General features: G+C 36.4%; 1 protein-coding gene across 1 annotated transcript in view; it reads right to left on the reverse strand.

Moving 5' to 3' along the window:
• Window positions 1-14,741, reverse strand: part of toc (toucan) — an 81,831-nt gene extending 67,090 nt beyond the window's left edge. The window contains exon 1 of the mRNA XM_017181904.3: window positions 14,718-14,741. Coding sequence (XP_017037393.1) covers window positions 14,718-14,726 — 9 coding nt within the window. The 5' untranslated portion in view covers window positions 14,727-14,741. The remainder of the gene's footprint in view (window positions 1-14,717) is intronic.
• Window positions 14,742-15,844: the final 1,103 nt, after the last annotated feature.

The raw sequence follows: 15,844 nt of genomic DNA on the forward strand, positions 1-15,844 counted from the left end.
CCACCTACATTATTATTATACGGGATCCGAACAGCTCAATCGAGTTAGCTCGCCTCGTGGGTGCTTTCTTACTGGATATTTTACAACGGAGGGACTACAAAACATTTTCACAAGCCATTAGCTCGTTTCCATCAAGAACACTAAGCGGTTTATCTCGTGCAGGACAGCAAACTGGGAAGCCAGCTAGCAGAGCAAGGACAACGATGAGAGTGGCAAACATTTGCAATTAGATGGGGAAAAACCGGTCCAATGTACTTTGCATACTTTGCTGAGCAATAAAAAAGAGCAGGCAATCTGGGGAAAAGAAAAACTGCGCATCTGCAGGCCATTTTTGCAGCATACTTTTATGCGATGCGGCAGCGGCAGTGCCAATAAATTCCCAAAATGTCGGCGAAATAACATTTTTAATATCCTAGGCAATGTGTGACACAAGCTGCGACTTGTTCTAGGCCATCATTTGTTGTTTATGATTTTTCTCCGTTTGTGATTTTCCTCTCTTTTTTTTTCCAGACGGCGGCAACAACGCAGGCATGCGTAAAATTAAATCATTTTTATAGTGCTCAGCCGCTTGCTTCGCTGTCAGCCAGACAATTAATGTTCCAGTCAAGCTCTATATATTTCACACTAGACAATGTCCGGCTGCCTGTATCCGGGGACCGGAATCAAATTTATGTGCATCTTGACTAGTTTTAAGTGGCAGCAGCAGTTAAGGCCGAGGAACACATGCTGGGATCTCGGAGGAAGCCGAGGACCTGCTCGGAATGCCAAGGAGTTTCTCAGGAATTAAAGTTGCAAATCAGCAGAAAGTTTAAAGAAAAAAAAGTTGCATACACTCGGGCTTTGATTAAAAACACCCTGGGGAAGAAGTCTTAGCCGACACAAAGGTCACAACAAAAGGACTAAAAAGTAAACGAAAAGAGGAGAAAAGCCCGCAGTTTTCGCATTTTAATTTGTTTTCGTGTAAACACGGCTAAGAGAAGCGAAAATGTCTCAAGTCCTGTGACAAAGACCAGTTTTTTACGATTCGTGTGCAGGAATTTTGATTGTGTGTGCGCTCGCTCAGGACTTTACGATTCATTTCATGTTGTAATTAAGTTTTGACGACATAAGGCCCCCAATTAATGTGCCTTTCGAGGGGAATCACACGTGGCTAAGCTGCTTAAAATTTATAAGACTTCCGAGTAAGAGGATTAAAGCTGGATTTCAAGGGATGGAATTAAGAGGTCTTGCTGGGTATAATTACTGAACAAAGATAAATTGAACGACAAAGAGTTTAAATATAATTTTTAAACACATTTCCAGTTAAATATAGACAAGTTAACTTAACAAATTCACCCAATTCTGACCTTCTAAGAAAAATAAGCGTCTATTTGGTATGTAACAAGCATTTGGGCATAATTTATTATGCTCCAGGGAACACGAGCAGACCAAAGAAAGGACTATCCAAAGACGACGACGACATTTATCAAGTGTGCAACTCGAGCGAGACTTTCCGTCTCTATACATATACATATTCTTCTGTATTTTCCTTGGCATTGCAAAGTTTATGCAATCCACCAAAGAAGGAAGAAGGGAATCAACTTTTTTGGGGCAACGAGTTGTTATGCCCCACGGCCTTTCCATGAAGCACATTTATTCTGAGTCGATGCTCCGTGTGCCATCTTCATTACATACGCCATCAACATTTCGTGCCTTCATTTTCGTCCCCAATCAATTTTGTAAATTGCATTCCACTATTGATTTGAAAGCAGGTTTGTTTCCTTCCTGCTATCCCCCAGCCAACTTCTATGCATTTTGAATAAGATGAGAAATATTGCCGGACTGTTGCCTTTGCAGCTATTGAGCAGGTGCAACACGGCGTATGCGCAATTTGTTGTGGTCAATGGTGGAGAAGAGAGAGGGAAAGAGTTGGGGCCCAAGAAACCCGAGAACGGTTAATGGAATTGCAGCCATGTAAACTGAATGTCGAACGAACAACACATCCATCAAGGTCGGTGGCTTTCTATTATATAAATTGCTCTTGCGGGCAAACATTTTGTTAATTTATATAAATACAAAACATCGATTCTAGGACAGACAATTTATCTTAGAAATAGGTAGTATTAGAGGTATTTGTATTATCAATTTAATTTTCCATTATAACTGTTTTGATTTATATTTGGGGTGGTGATTTATAATTATTGTATTAAATATGCATAGAAAACTTTTCCAAATAAAATTAATCCTAAATCACTGACATTAAATCCTTGAATTAGAAATATGAATAGAAAAAACATAAATCGTTATAATCATGATTTTCCATTTATGAAAAATGGTAAAGTGTAATCACAATCCTAAAACGAATCTGATAATTTAAATAATAATTTGAATAATTAGCCAATACTTTTAACCCCTCTTTGACAGCCATTAATGCTAATAATCGCATTAGAAATAGATTACTATATCATTCAGGCGGAATATTCAATACTCCCACTAAAATGTTTCCATGACCGCAATTATTTAAAATTTACCAACCACACAAGTTGAAAGAAAAAGTAGAAACAAAAAAATAAATAAAACCGGCGACAATTTCCGAAAGAATCGTTGAAGCTGATGAACATTTTGCGGTTGTGTTCATTACCATTGTTGTTGCGTTAGTTATTCTAGCATTGCTCCGGGTGCATTTAGGCCAGTCTGAAACTGTTTGCGTCATTGTTCAGTTTTAGTTTTCTGCGGTCTGTTTGAAATTGTCGTAATGCATTTACGGACATCACGCACACTCACACACATGTGGCTCCGATGCGGTTTTGTTGGTGGAAATGTTGACTGCAAACTGTAAACAAGTCTCATGCAGCCCTCCTCCACTCTGGTCTTTCTCGATGGTTCTTGTTTAAGAACAATAGTAGCATTAAATTTTATTTAAGTTTGAAAAGAGTGTATGAATTTAGGTAAAAGTTGAACATTGATGGTCTAAAGAACATTAGGTATTTCACTAATATATTTTCTGTAAGCTTTGTTACATTATGTTTCCATGTTTCGTTGCATATTCCCCCGTCGTAACGATAGAATACCATTCTTCGGCATTATAAGCCTCTAAGTAGTTACGTTACTCATACGCCGCGTGGTCACGTTTTAGCCTAAGCACTCTGTTACGCTTTCGCTGCATTTTAGCTAACACTTTCTTGCTGTTTTTGCCAAAACTCGTTAGCCTTGTCTAGTGCCAAAATAAAATGACAATGTTTTCCATGCGCGCAAAACTCATATCATCGTAAATCATTTTCGTTTTTCTGTTTTTTGGTGTTGCCAAAGGTAAACAATGTCACATAGAAGCCCGCACTTGTCTGTCAGCAGACGAAACGAGAGTGGTATAGGGAGAAGGGAGCCGTACGGGAGATATATATCTCCTCGAGTTTCTTTTTGCCCCAAAACTTTGACAGTTACATGTGCGCTGCACCACTGCAGAATGACAAACGAAAAGGGAGGAACAAAAAATTGCAGTGAGTGAGCAAAAATATTATCTCTGATATTCCGGAAAATGAATTCTCTTTAATTTTCAAATTATAAACTTTAAGTATGTTCTTGTTTCTAACTCAGTTTAGTTCTAGGATTTAATTTATTAATAAAAATTTAATTTCAACGAATAAAATTTATTATTTTGCAAATGTGTAACTCGGAACTTGTCAGTTTTTCGCCCTTTTCATTTCGATTTCTCTCTCTCTGTTTGGGTTCGTGCACTTTCCCCCCTAATGTGTGCATGTGTCAGGCTGACGTTTCTTTTTCGTCTCTTTCTGTTCGTGGCAGCACAAATTCGGATGGTTGGGGGGGGATTTGGGTCAACTATCGACTGCAATTTGAGCCTTTCAAACTGTCACCGGCACAAAGACGTGGACAAAAAAAAAAAATAGACGCAACCAGAGTAAAAGTAGTGGAAAGTGTGACAGCAAGTCATTCCAAATGGACGTTGGCCGGCTCCGCTGAGAATCCTCTCAAGTGCTCTGGAAATTTGATTTCAATTTCCATATGATTTTGATTTGGGCACAGGAGAAGAACCGATAGCCAGATTGCAAAAATTATGCAAATGAGAAATAGTTTTTTACACAGCCAACGAAATGGATTTTCCCCTGGGTGGTGGCTTTTTACGGATTGCTGCTTACTGATTGCAAAGCAAATATCTTTGAAAAGTATCTGAATTTTTAATGGAAAAATCTGTAAAAATAAGGAGTTAATGATAGTTTTGCTTAAGAAATGTAAAACTAAATAAGTTTTTTCTTTAGTTTCTCTGACAATTAAGTGAAAAATTCTTTTCCCCAGACAACAAATATCTGCCATATCATCTCCCCCATGAACCCAGTGAAATTTGAAAATAAAAACTTGTTTTGCTGTTTCATCGATGGCTTGTTTTTTCAACTCTTTAATTTGCACTTGACTGCAGTGTAGATTCTTCTAAAAAAAAACTTATACATTTATTTTTCCCTCTGCTTTCTTAGTTGCCGCATTGCAAATTCAGCACACATAGTTTTCACTTTAAACTTTTGGCTGGGAAAACTTTTCCCGCACTGCAATCGCAGCTGGCCAGGGGGGCAAAAAAAATAAAGATGCAGAAAGGATGCTGCAGGAAGAGATGTTTGACTTTTGACCTAAGCTAAAAATTCGCAGTTCAGCCGCTCAACTATATTGCCATAGATAAACCCTGGTTGACAGTGCTTAAATAGTTGCATTACAGTTTCTACTAAAGGTCCTTTCTGCTGAAACGTGTATTAAAAATTAACCAAGTTAATAGAGCATTCGAGAGTCAGTCGAGTGATTTCACATAAATAACATTTTCTCCCTCTCAATTTGTTATGTGTGTTTTTGCTTGCTTGCTCAAAAGTTAGTGTACAAATTTCCCTCAATTTTATCTTTTTTTCTGTACATTTTACTTAGCCCTTGGCATATGCTTTGCATAGTTTCTAGTGAAGGTCGGCGGGATATTCGTCGTCAGTGTTTGAGTGCAGGATGCAGGATGTGCGCTATAGACACGCACAAATACACAGTCATAGTCACAGGGCCATGCCAACAGTCAAACGCTTTGTAATCCTTTCATCTTTCTACCTTGCTTCTGTTTGCTCTTTGTCTTTCCTTCTTCCCTCCTTTTCCCTGCCTCTTCGTTGGTCCTTTTCAATTATGCTGCTCGAATGAAGCGAAGGAAGAGCAAAAAAAAAAAAATGGAAACAAGGACGAAGGTCGCATAAGATGCTCGCAAAAGTATGCTACATATTTAATGGCTGGCTTAAAATCCTTTAGTGCGTCTGAAAACATCAAATTTCAGTTGGCTTAGCAATGTAAACGAAGAAATTGGCAAAAAGCCAATGAAACAAATGTAAACAAGAGTTAAATAAATTCAATAAATTAGTGTAAAGAGGATTTACTTTATGTTATTTTTGTCGAAAGATATTTGAAAGCAGTTTTATGGTATTTAAGATTGATTGTGAAATGAAGCTATAAATATTTAAAAAATTGTTTGGCTGATTACTACTCATTCTACAAATTATCTAAGCACCATCCCATCTACTATGACTAATCAAGTACACCAGAAACATAAATAATAACACTTAAAATCCTTAATCAATTTCCTGGAGCTTCTCTTGACATCTTTAATTAATAAAACCCACTGCCGTGACCAAGGACATGCAAATTAAGCCGTCATTCGAGGTGATGTCATCACCTAAATCGCTTCAAAACTCCACACAGAGTTGACTAACCTCGAACTGTGCTACATGTTTATTTTTTCTGCCATTATACACATGTAGTACCTCCATACATTCATATATAATTTGCAGGCACAGTCTATTAAATGCACCCAAGTTGTGTCAGCACCACCTCAGGTGTGTTGAGCATTCACGCACACACGCTCGCACCCTCATATACAATTTATAAACATTTGTTGTCGCGTCTAACGGCTCGTATGAAATGTGATGTTGCACCAACCACCCAACCAAAGGGAGACGGAGACTCACTATGCACGGCGCCACCTGGCGTGCAAGTCATTAAGTTAGCTTGTTTTTGTGCTGATTTTTCTCGTTGTTTTCAGGCAAGAGAGGCCATAAAAGCGCTGGGGCCACGCACACGGGCGCACATAATTATAATGGGCATTAAAACGGACGCCTGTGGCCTAACCATGAGTTTGTCTTCTGCCCCCGACATGCTCCCTTAATACTAACCACCTTCCACATCTTACCACCTACACCTGCACACCTCTGTCATTTTCATTTCCCATTTCCCTGGCACTGAGTGCTTTATGGCGCAACTGGTGAGAAGTAATATTTAACTCGGAATTCCAGGGCTAAACTCAGCACACAAAGTGTCTGCCAGAGACAATCTCGACTCCCAGTGGCGAAAATTTCATTTTCTTGTGGGTTACAAGGTATTTAAAACAATGTTTTACCCTGGCACCCTGAAGTGTGCTTAAGAAAAACGTGAAAAACTTGGGAAAATATAGTTTTTCGTTTTAGAAAATAATATAGTGAATGTTAATTTGTTATATAAAAGAGAGTAGAAAGATGTTTCTAAGATGCTTCTTTAACGTGCTTCTTGTGCTTTTATCTTTTTTCCTAATTATAAACACAAACTAATATAATTAAGGCTTAGAACCCACATCAAAATAATCCCTTTGTTTTTTGGGGTGAAAGCCCCCGCTGAAGTTTCAGTTAAGCCGGACGGACTGTGAAAAATTTTCATATATTTTTTGAGGAAAAACATTGTTCGCAACCTCGGCAAAAGGGAAAATGAATACCGCACAACGGCCGCATTTAAATGTGTGTGTGTGTTACTGCCACTGCGGTGACTTGGAGGCGCTTTTCCTCTTTTTTTTTCTCTCTCTCCCACCATAGTTTTCCTGGCCGGGTATTTCCGTAATTTTAGAAGCTTTCGTCTTTTATTTGCGCCTTTTGCTCGCTCATATTTTATGTTGGCATCGCGTGCTCGGTCGACACTAGGTGTTATTGTTGTAGTGCCAGCCACTATTATTAATATTGTTGTTGTTGTTGTTGCAACTATTGTGGTTTCACCGCCACTACTCGTTGTTTAGAACGCTTGTTGCTATTGTCGGAGCTCTGCGGTCGTTATACACATGCATATAACATACAGACGAGGGAGTTAAATTGGGTTAGTAAGTTCTGTTTCTATTGTTTTCCCTTTAGACGACGACTCTTTTTTTTCCCTATTACTTGCTTTTTCACTTTTTTAGCCTTTCCCTCGTACGCTCGAGGAAAAACAAAATAGTCAGAAAAACAATTGGCTTTCAGCAAGTGGAAATTTCTGCATACTTCGGGGCGAGTTTGCTGGGGATTTCCGTTTTGGAGTATTATGATTTATGGATGTTTCACTTACGGAAAGCTTTCAATTTGCATGAATTGGCAAAGAATGGATTTAAAAGGATTTTGGGAAATTATAAAACAAGATTTTAATTGTTGAGGCAATTAAAAAAGGATTAATATTAAATGAACCGCAAAATTAGTACATGTTTAACCATAAATATAAGCTTTTTGGATATAAGAAATTGCTATTACTTTAATCCCATGTTAATGGTTTATTCCGTATTAATTTCAACCATTAATAACACCTTTATTGATTCAATTTAACACACAAACACACACGTTTTTATCACCCCAGATGACAGATCATGTCGCAAGTTAATTGGTTTATATCCCCAACTGTCAGCCAAGGCAAGCCCACGGAAAGCGGGCAAATTATTTACCCACATTGGCGAGGACACAATTTTCACCTCATCCTTCGTGGAAAAGCTGATTTGAAACAAATTAACCGCACATGGCAGGAACCGCAGGAATGGACAGGATACAGAGACACAACGAGGGATTTAGGGGCATCGCATGGTTAGCTGGCAATTTTCCAGTGCAGGCGGTAGCAAATCGAAATGCGATTCACCTATTCCGGGTATCTGTATCTGTATCTGTATCTGTACCTGTATCTGTATCTGTGTTTGTATCTAACCCTGTAAATTTCTCTGTATCTGTAGATCCGCAAGACACGCTCTACCTTTGCCTGTTTCATTCCAACAACCTCTCTTTCCTGCAGTTTAGTAGCTCATTCTAGCACAAATGCACCGAGAAAAAAGAATTTCTTTCGAATTTAAAATTCTTGTTTTTTTTTGCTTAGTCATGATTGATTTCCCGTTTAAAAGATCCAAATGGAGTTCCATTTAAACGATTTTAAATAAAAAAGAACTGTTGTCGTTAAGAAACCTAATACATCTAAATGTAATTAAAGGAGGAGATTCAAAAATAAGTACAACATTTTAACAGAATCTTTAAATTACGCATTAATTTCTTTCAGTGCCTCAGTACATCCCTGAACACTTTCCGCCTTGGCCCCGATGACAGGCGCTTAATTTTCAATTACAAACACATAAAGTGCGAGAAGCGAACTAAACCGACCAACCGCCCAATCCAAAACCAACCAGGCTAGGAGTGAAATCCCACCCAAGCCCAAGTACTATAATGCCATCATGTGGTCAAATGCACCACCGACACAGACCCACCCGTGGGCACACACGTGGATAGTTACACGAGCTTTACACCTATCAGCACATATGCTTTTTTTTTATTTAATTTGTCTGCCATCAAATCAAATATGTACTCGGATGTGTAGGTTGGAAAATAGTGGCGAAACTGAAATGTATAGAACGTGGCTGGATTTTGGAATAAATAGTCGAGACAGGCTTAAAGTTGTACACAAAAAATTAGACTGCCTTTTGATGACTATATACGGGAAATATTTAAGAAAAATAGGGGCTTTCATAAACCATTATTATATTATTTAAAATTTTGAATTTTATAGCCTCAAAATTAGCCATTAAATGTCATGTCTATTATTAATTTCATTTGCTTTTTCTATTAGTTTACAACCTCCCCAACCTCAATATTATATGAGACCTTGCCGCCTGCTCTAATCTCTTTTCAACCTTTCCAGATAATTTCTGCGCCACTCCTACATTTTCAATATAAAAAAATTCAATTATCTGCTCTTTTCATGTTCAGCGCACACAAAGCTAAAAAAAAATGTATAACCAAAAAAAAGAAAACAATATTTTATTAATCTGCGCACACATGTGAAGGTCCAGGCCATGAGAGTTCTGGGTGTATTCTCCCCATATCCCATTCACAGCGTTATGGTTTACCTTTCCGCCTGTTTTCATTTCATTTTATTGAATATTTTTTTGTGAATGTATTTTCACACGTTTTATGCTGATTGCGCTCTTAGCACCGTAGGAACTACAATTAATTCAAAGTGCTGCCATAAAATATGTGTGCGTGTCAATATTTAATTACTCCCTAAATTATTTGATCATTTAAAATGATTGCAGCATAATGTTTGCGCAATTAAATTGCTTAATAAATTTGCATAGCACAAAATGGAATGAAAGGGTTGGCTGAAAAATTTATAATGGACATATACCGGTATCTTTCATCTACTTTTATCCATTTGCCATTCCTCAAGCTGTCCAAAGAAATTTGCCAAGACGCAAGTCAAGCAACAAAAACACAAAAGAACTTGCCAGGAAATCGCAACTCTGCACAAGAAATCCCCCCAATCGAGGAAAGAAATTGTAAATTTTATAAAAAGAAACAAAGAGCTCAACAAATTTATGGGCCCTTCCAGAAAAATGGAAATTTAAAAGGGGATTTCAAGAGACCTTATAAGTACTCTGCATTTTGAAAAGAAATAATACATGATTTTGGGTAAATAAGTTGATAATTATCCTGTTTTTAAATAGACAAAGAAAAAACAGGAAGTTAAATAACAATAGTTAATGGGGAATATTACAGAATAGTATTTAAGAAATATTAAATATATTTTGAAGTTATCTTTCATTGTAAACGGAAAAGCATAAAGTAACCTACCCATATAACAACTTTTCCCTATTTAAAAATAATATAACTTTAACCTAATTCTTCTCTAATATTTCGGATTATTAAGCTATATTTTATTCGCCTAAAAACCTTCTTTTAATCAAAAATCTCTGCAGTTTTCCCCCACTTAGGGTATTTCCCAAGCTAACTAAAACCAATCCTTTTCCCAGGCTAAAATTGCCCAATGCTAATATACCATTTGTCAGGCCATTTAATGGTCTCCGGGTTGCAAAAGGACACGACACTCTGTCTGGGGTCAGCCCCAATGTTGTTCCAAGCGTTTTTATCTGCGCCCCTTTATTTATGCAGCATGTTGCAACCCTCCCCAGGCATTCCACACAAAAAAGGAGACTATAGTCTCTGCTTTTTTGTGCAACTTAATTAAATTAGTGGCAAAGCAGAGAGAGAAAGAGAGAGATTGGAGAGAAAAACCACTTGCCGCACTAGACAATTGGCTGCCATCATAACACAGGACAGAAACATTTATCAAATGTGTTTAGATCTTTTACCAAATATATATATTTTTTTAGTTGCTTGGTTTATTTAGAGATCATCTATCAAAATGCAATCAAATTACCTTAAAACCTTGAGGGCGTCGAATGATTAAATGAAAATTTGTCAGGAGCAGCTGCTGTCACAACTACCACTGCTGCTGCTGAGGCCCAAAAGCAAACACTATTAATTTCGGGACAACATTGGGGCGGATGAGGGAAATATCCTTCGCCTGCCTCTCAAAGCCCTGCCATTCTCGCTTTATCGACTGAGCCGCACATGTGCGGCCCAAAAAACTTTGCAAGCCACGTTAAAACCTAAGGCAGTTTGACATTTTTGACAAACGGTTACAGAGCAAAAAAAAAAGGAGGTTTGAATTTAAAACTTTGCGGTTTATGTTCAACTTTCCACCTTAAATCGGATTAAAAAAAAAGGAAATATTTAATTTATTTTATAATACTCTTAGAGATAAATTTACTATATATTTTTCTAAAGTGTATATACAACAGCATCACTGCAGCTCTGTCTGTACCTACATATATCTATGTCGCTGACTAAATGTGTGTGCACTTCGTGTGCATTGTCGTGCCGTTGGCCATGAATATTTAATGAAATTAGCTTAAGAATCTTGCAAAATTTTGCCGCGTTTTCTCTGCCACACGTGTTTCCTCTGGAATTTCAAATGGTGGACACAAAAATGCAAGCTAAAGTAAAATGAAGAAGAAAATTCATGGTGCATGTGACGCCCACAAATATGCAAGAAAAATGATGATGACTTTGGAAAATAAGGTTAAGGATTTTTAAGACAAGGCATAACACTTCTTAGACACATTTTACTGCAGTTTACATTTTTAATAATTTATGTATAGAAGCTTACTAAAGTGTAGATCTTTATAGAGACTTATCTTTAGATACATTTTCGCATTTCAAAATATATAGTTGTGAATATAGATATTATTTATTAATTTCTTCAATTTTGTAGTCTCTAAAATACAGATTTAAAAACTATAAAAATATTTTAAATAACTTTAATTATAAAGAACATACTTTTAAATTATTTTCAGTTTTATAGAATCAATATTCCTTTGTTCATAAATAACCTAATTTGTATTTAATCATGCCATTTATCTGTTGTTTTTAATTAATTATGCAAATTTAAATAATTAACAAGTTTCACATTTCTCGTGCACTGCAAACAAAGCCAATACCGATTATATGGCAAATTAGCATAGAGAATATCGACATGGGGGTTTTCCTGTTTGTTTAATATGCACAATGACAGCCAATAACATGCAGATGCATTTCAATATGTGAACAGAAAGGAAAACAGGATATCAATAAATTATCGTGCACCAAAATCCACCGTAAATACGGATTCCTCCACAGCGAAATATCGAAGGGGGTAAATGCGGCTCTCTGAGCCTTTCTGGGGGCTTCATGCAACGCATTTCGCGTTAAGTCAATACAGAAAATACCACCGCTTGCAGCATAAATCATAAATGGAAAACGTGTAGTGGATCAGCCATTGGGGGATTTGGGGCTTCAGCAATAAAGGGGGAAGGTATGTGATGTGGGCGAAGGGTGGATAAGCTCTCCATATTGAAACAGATGCTACAGGCTACAGGCTAAAACGATGACTCCCATAGTAAAAGCCATTTTGAAAGTTATTGCAATATAAACTATATTGTAAAGTAGGGAAAGTGTACTCTTTTATTTCTTCTTTTATTTTTAGTCCCTAAACAGAAACACCTTGCGACTCTAATGTTGAAAAAAATTATTCTGGAAAAGGGACTATCTACGAAATGAAATATAATTTTTCTGAAAAATTTGTAGATGTTGAAATAAATTGTTTTGAATTATACTTCCAAATACAAGTACCAAAAATTATATTTTAAAAGAAGCCTCCCTCCACTAACTAACAGAAAAAATGTTTAAATTTTATAATCCTTTTCCTGCTATCAAAAACATAATGTACATTTCATACCGCTCTCAATTTAATCAACCCTTGGACTCTTATTATTTTGTTCATACAATATTTCAAGCTGCTTTTCGAGATCCTTTCCGCCTAAGTAGGGCCACTATATGTATTACAAGAAAGATGACTTCTACTTATTGTTAGTTTCGCCCTGTTATCCTTGCACTTGCAGGCAGGCAGCTCCTGCGGTTGCGCCTGCTGCTGTTGACATGAAAAAAATGTATATAAGAGGCGAGCCCCCACCAAGTCGACAATTGTATGGAAGGAATATAATAATACTACAGGCTGCACATAATGATATAGGGGCTGTATGGCGGGACGACAAAATGGATGAAAAGTGGGCGAAATGAAAGGGAGGCGAATGATTATGAGAATGTCGCGACAAAAAGAAGAAAGCAACAAAATATATTTACACGGTTATTGTTGTTTTAGAAAACGAAAAACATAAACAAATTTCACACTACAAATTAAATTAAATAAAGTTTAAAATTTTTAATCAAAAATGTATTAAAATAAAAGTGAATAGAAACAATTTAATTTTTAGTATTGTGTATATTTTTGGGGTATATTTATTGTTTATTATTTATTATCTTTAGATTTTTACAGTGTTTTGTTTTTGTAGTTTTTTTTAGGATAGCCGCTGCCTCCATCAAACTTGCTCCTGGCATCCCCCTGAAACATATTTATTCCGCTTTCGAAGGCCACTCAAGGACAAAGGACAAACTAAGGCGCTCTAGTGAGTCTCTGCCTGTTGGGTTACCCAGGACCCTCAGCCCCAAGTACATAATAATAATAATAACATCTCTAGAAACCCAAGCGTCCCTTCAAGAATTTCAATTGTAAAACATTTTCCGTGCTGCTGTGGAAGTCTGAACTTGACTTGGAGACATTTGGCCGCGATTCGGCGTGCAAATCACAAAACTCAAATTGTCCCAAAGAAAATTTAGGGAAAACTGAGGGTGGAAAACTTGAAGAGGAAAATAATTTCACACTGAGCGACAAGTGGCAAGGTAATTTATCAAGAGCAAAACAAACCTGTCACGAGAGATACCGACACACTTCTTTGGAACAAACACGCGACTGTTAAGGGGGGTTTTCCAGCCACTCAGCTCAAAGGCACCCGTGGTGGGCCATAAAAAATGTATTACCAAATTTGGTGGAGCTACTGCACCACATATGTATGTACGTACACCTATATCGACGAACTGCCGCGAGCTAAAAGTAACTTCACGAAAAATGTAGCTCATTTCTCCCACTAAGACTTTTCGCTTGGCCAGTGAAAAATGGCTCTTGGCTTTTACTTCGGCTTTTTCCGGACCTTCAATCGGTTGATTGGGATTGCGGGGGACTGGGCTCCTTCCTTGGCTTTTTACGGCCGTACATCGTAATAGCGTGCAGATTGGTCAATAAGCGGGTTTTCCCTTTATTTGCAGGCGGAGACGGGAGAAAAGTACTTGAGAAATTCACTCATTAGCCTGATGGAAAGGATTTGAAGGCGTTTAAAGGAAAAAGCGAGCTATCTTTGAGCATTAAGCTGCTGTTAAGTCGAGTTTTTGAGATTCAAAATATTCTTTTAGACGTATTTTTAAAATAATTTAAATTAATTAAGAACTTAAGTAAACAAATCCACATTTTTCGTATTTAAAGTAACACCTTTTGGGCTTTTGACCGACTTTGGTTTGATGTGCGAAGAATCTACAATCACAAAAACTTTTTTACTAGTGTTTTAAGATTTATTTTTGTGAAATATTGCTATATTATAATAATATTAAACTCTTAATTGAAGCACAAAGATTTCCTAATACGCAATCATAAAAACAAATCCTTATCTGTTGCTGGCTTAATGAAGCTTTTAATATATGTATATAAAAAATAAATATAATAAAAAAACCATGTGTATATTTAGCATTTATTGTTATTTTGCAATCTCCTCTTGGTTCTTATTCCCGTTGTATGCCCTTAACGACGGCCGAACCCAAATCTCTTCCATGTTACTTCTTTTTCTTTAACTTCGAGTGTACTTTTTTTACAGTATAACCGTATTTTTATGGCTGCACAACATTTTTGTCTTTCGTTCCGTACAATTCCCGTTCAATTTTACACATCATAAAATGTCGTGGGGAATCGATTCCTTCTTCGGAGGAAGAAAATCAATGCGAAATCCACAAAAACCATGCATAATTTATACAAACAAGTGAAAATCAACCCACTCGCAGCACAAGCACACACAAGCAATAAAATAAAAACCAAATTGACAAACATTTGCCAAAGCAAAGTCGTGGGAAAAATGGGAGGAGAGAAAGGAGAGAGCATCTGTTCATAAATAAATAATTTTCTAATAAAATTAAGAGCTTTAGCCTTACCTTTGCCATAATCGTTGCTTCTGCTTCTGATAAGAAAATTCCCAGTTGGAAAAAGCCGACGGCTCTTGGGGTCTTTGCTGTTTTTCGGTTGTTGTTTTCTGCTCAACGAAAGAGCTTAAAGAAGCGGAGCAAAAAACTTTTTTGGTTTTTTTTTCTGCAATTAATGAACACTAATTTGCTTGCTATGCTTAACCATTAATTATTATTGGCATTTATTTGTATTATCACTAGTTTCACTTTATTTTCGGTTTTCGTAAATTGTAACGGTAAAACGACGATACACACACACACTTAAACGAACGCAAAAAAACACGGCTTTAAAATGCACAAAAAATATTAGTTGTGAATTTTTTATTAAATATTTCTTGTTATATTTTTCACTTTTTAGTTTTTGTTTCAGTCACTTTTATAGATTTTTTTAGCGCGTTTTGTTCAGCTTCCTGTGTTGGGCTGTTAGTTTTTAATTAAACAGTTTTTTGCGCAGCCACATCCTACCGAATAAGCTTCTGGATTTTCTCTGGCGACATCGCCTTTCGCCATGTTGGAGGTAAACATCTGATTGGACGACGCAAATATGAGAAATTCACCTTTGCGCGCTTTTGAAGTCATTTGAAAAACGTCAAAAAGCTCAAAATTTATCGGAAAACAACATTGATAGTTTAAAAACGATAGAAATATATGGTGTTAATAGCAAGTGAGTAACTTTTTCCTTATATTTTATATTAAATCAAACGAATATATAAATGGGAACAACCAAAAATAATTACAATTTGCCCAATTTTAATAATACAAATTTATAGGAAACTTTATAGCTGAGTTGCAGTGGTGAAAACCGGAACTATATTTTCTCAGACATGTAAAAACATGTCAAAGTTTAAAATACGAAACGTGTAAAAAAATATTTCTTAAATATATATATGTATATATCTCTTACTTGCAAAAATTTATTTAAAATTATGTAAATAATTTTTTTGTGATTTTGAAATATTTAATTCTGACAAAGATCTTTGAAAGACTCTCAGAGAATATTTTTTTACCATACCATTTATACTTATTAACATTACTTACTGGTTTATAAATTGTAAAAACATATGGGGATTTAAGGATATCTTACAAAGTGAATTGTC

The sequence above is a fragment of the Drosophila kikkawai genome, chromosome 2L, assembly GCF_030179895.1.
Source record: "Drosophila kikkawai strain 14028-0561.14 chromosome 2L, DkikHiC1v2, whole genome shotgun sequence".
Taxonomy (NCBI): Eukaryota; Metazoa; Arthropoda; class Insecta; order Diptera; family Drosophilidae; genus Drosophila; species Drosophila kikkawai.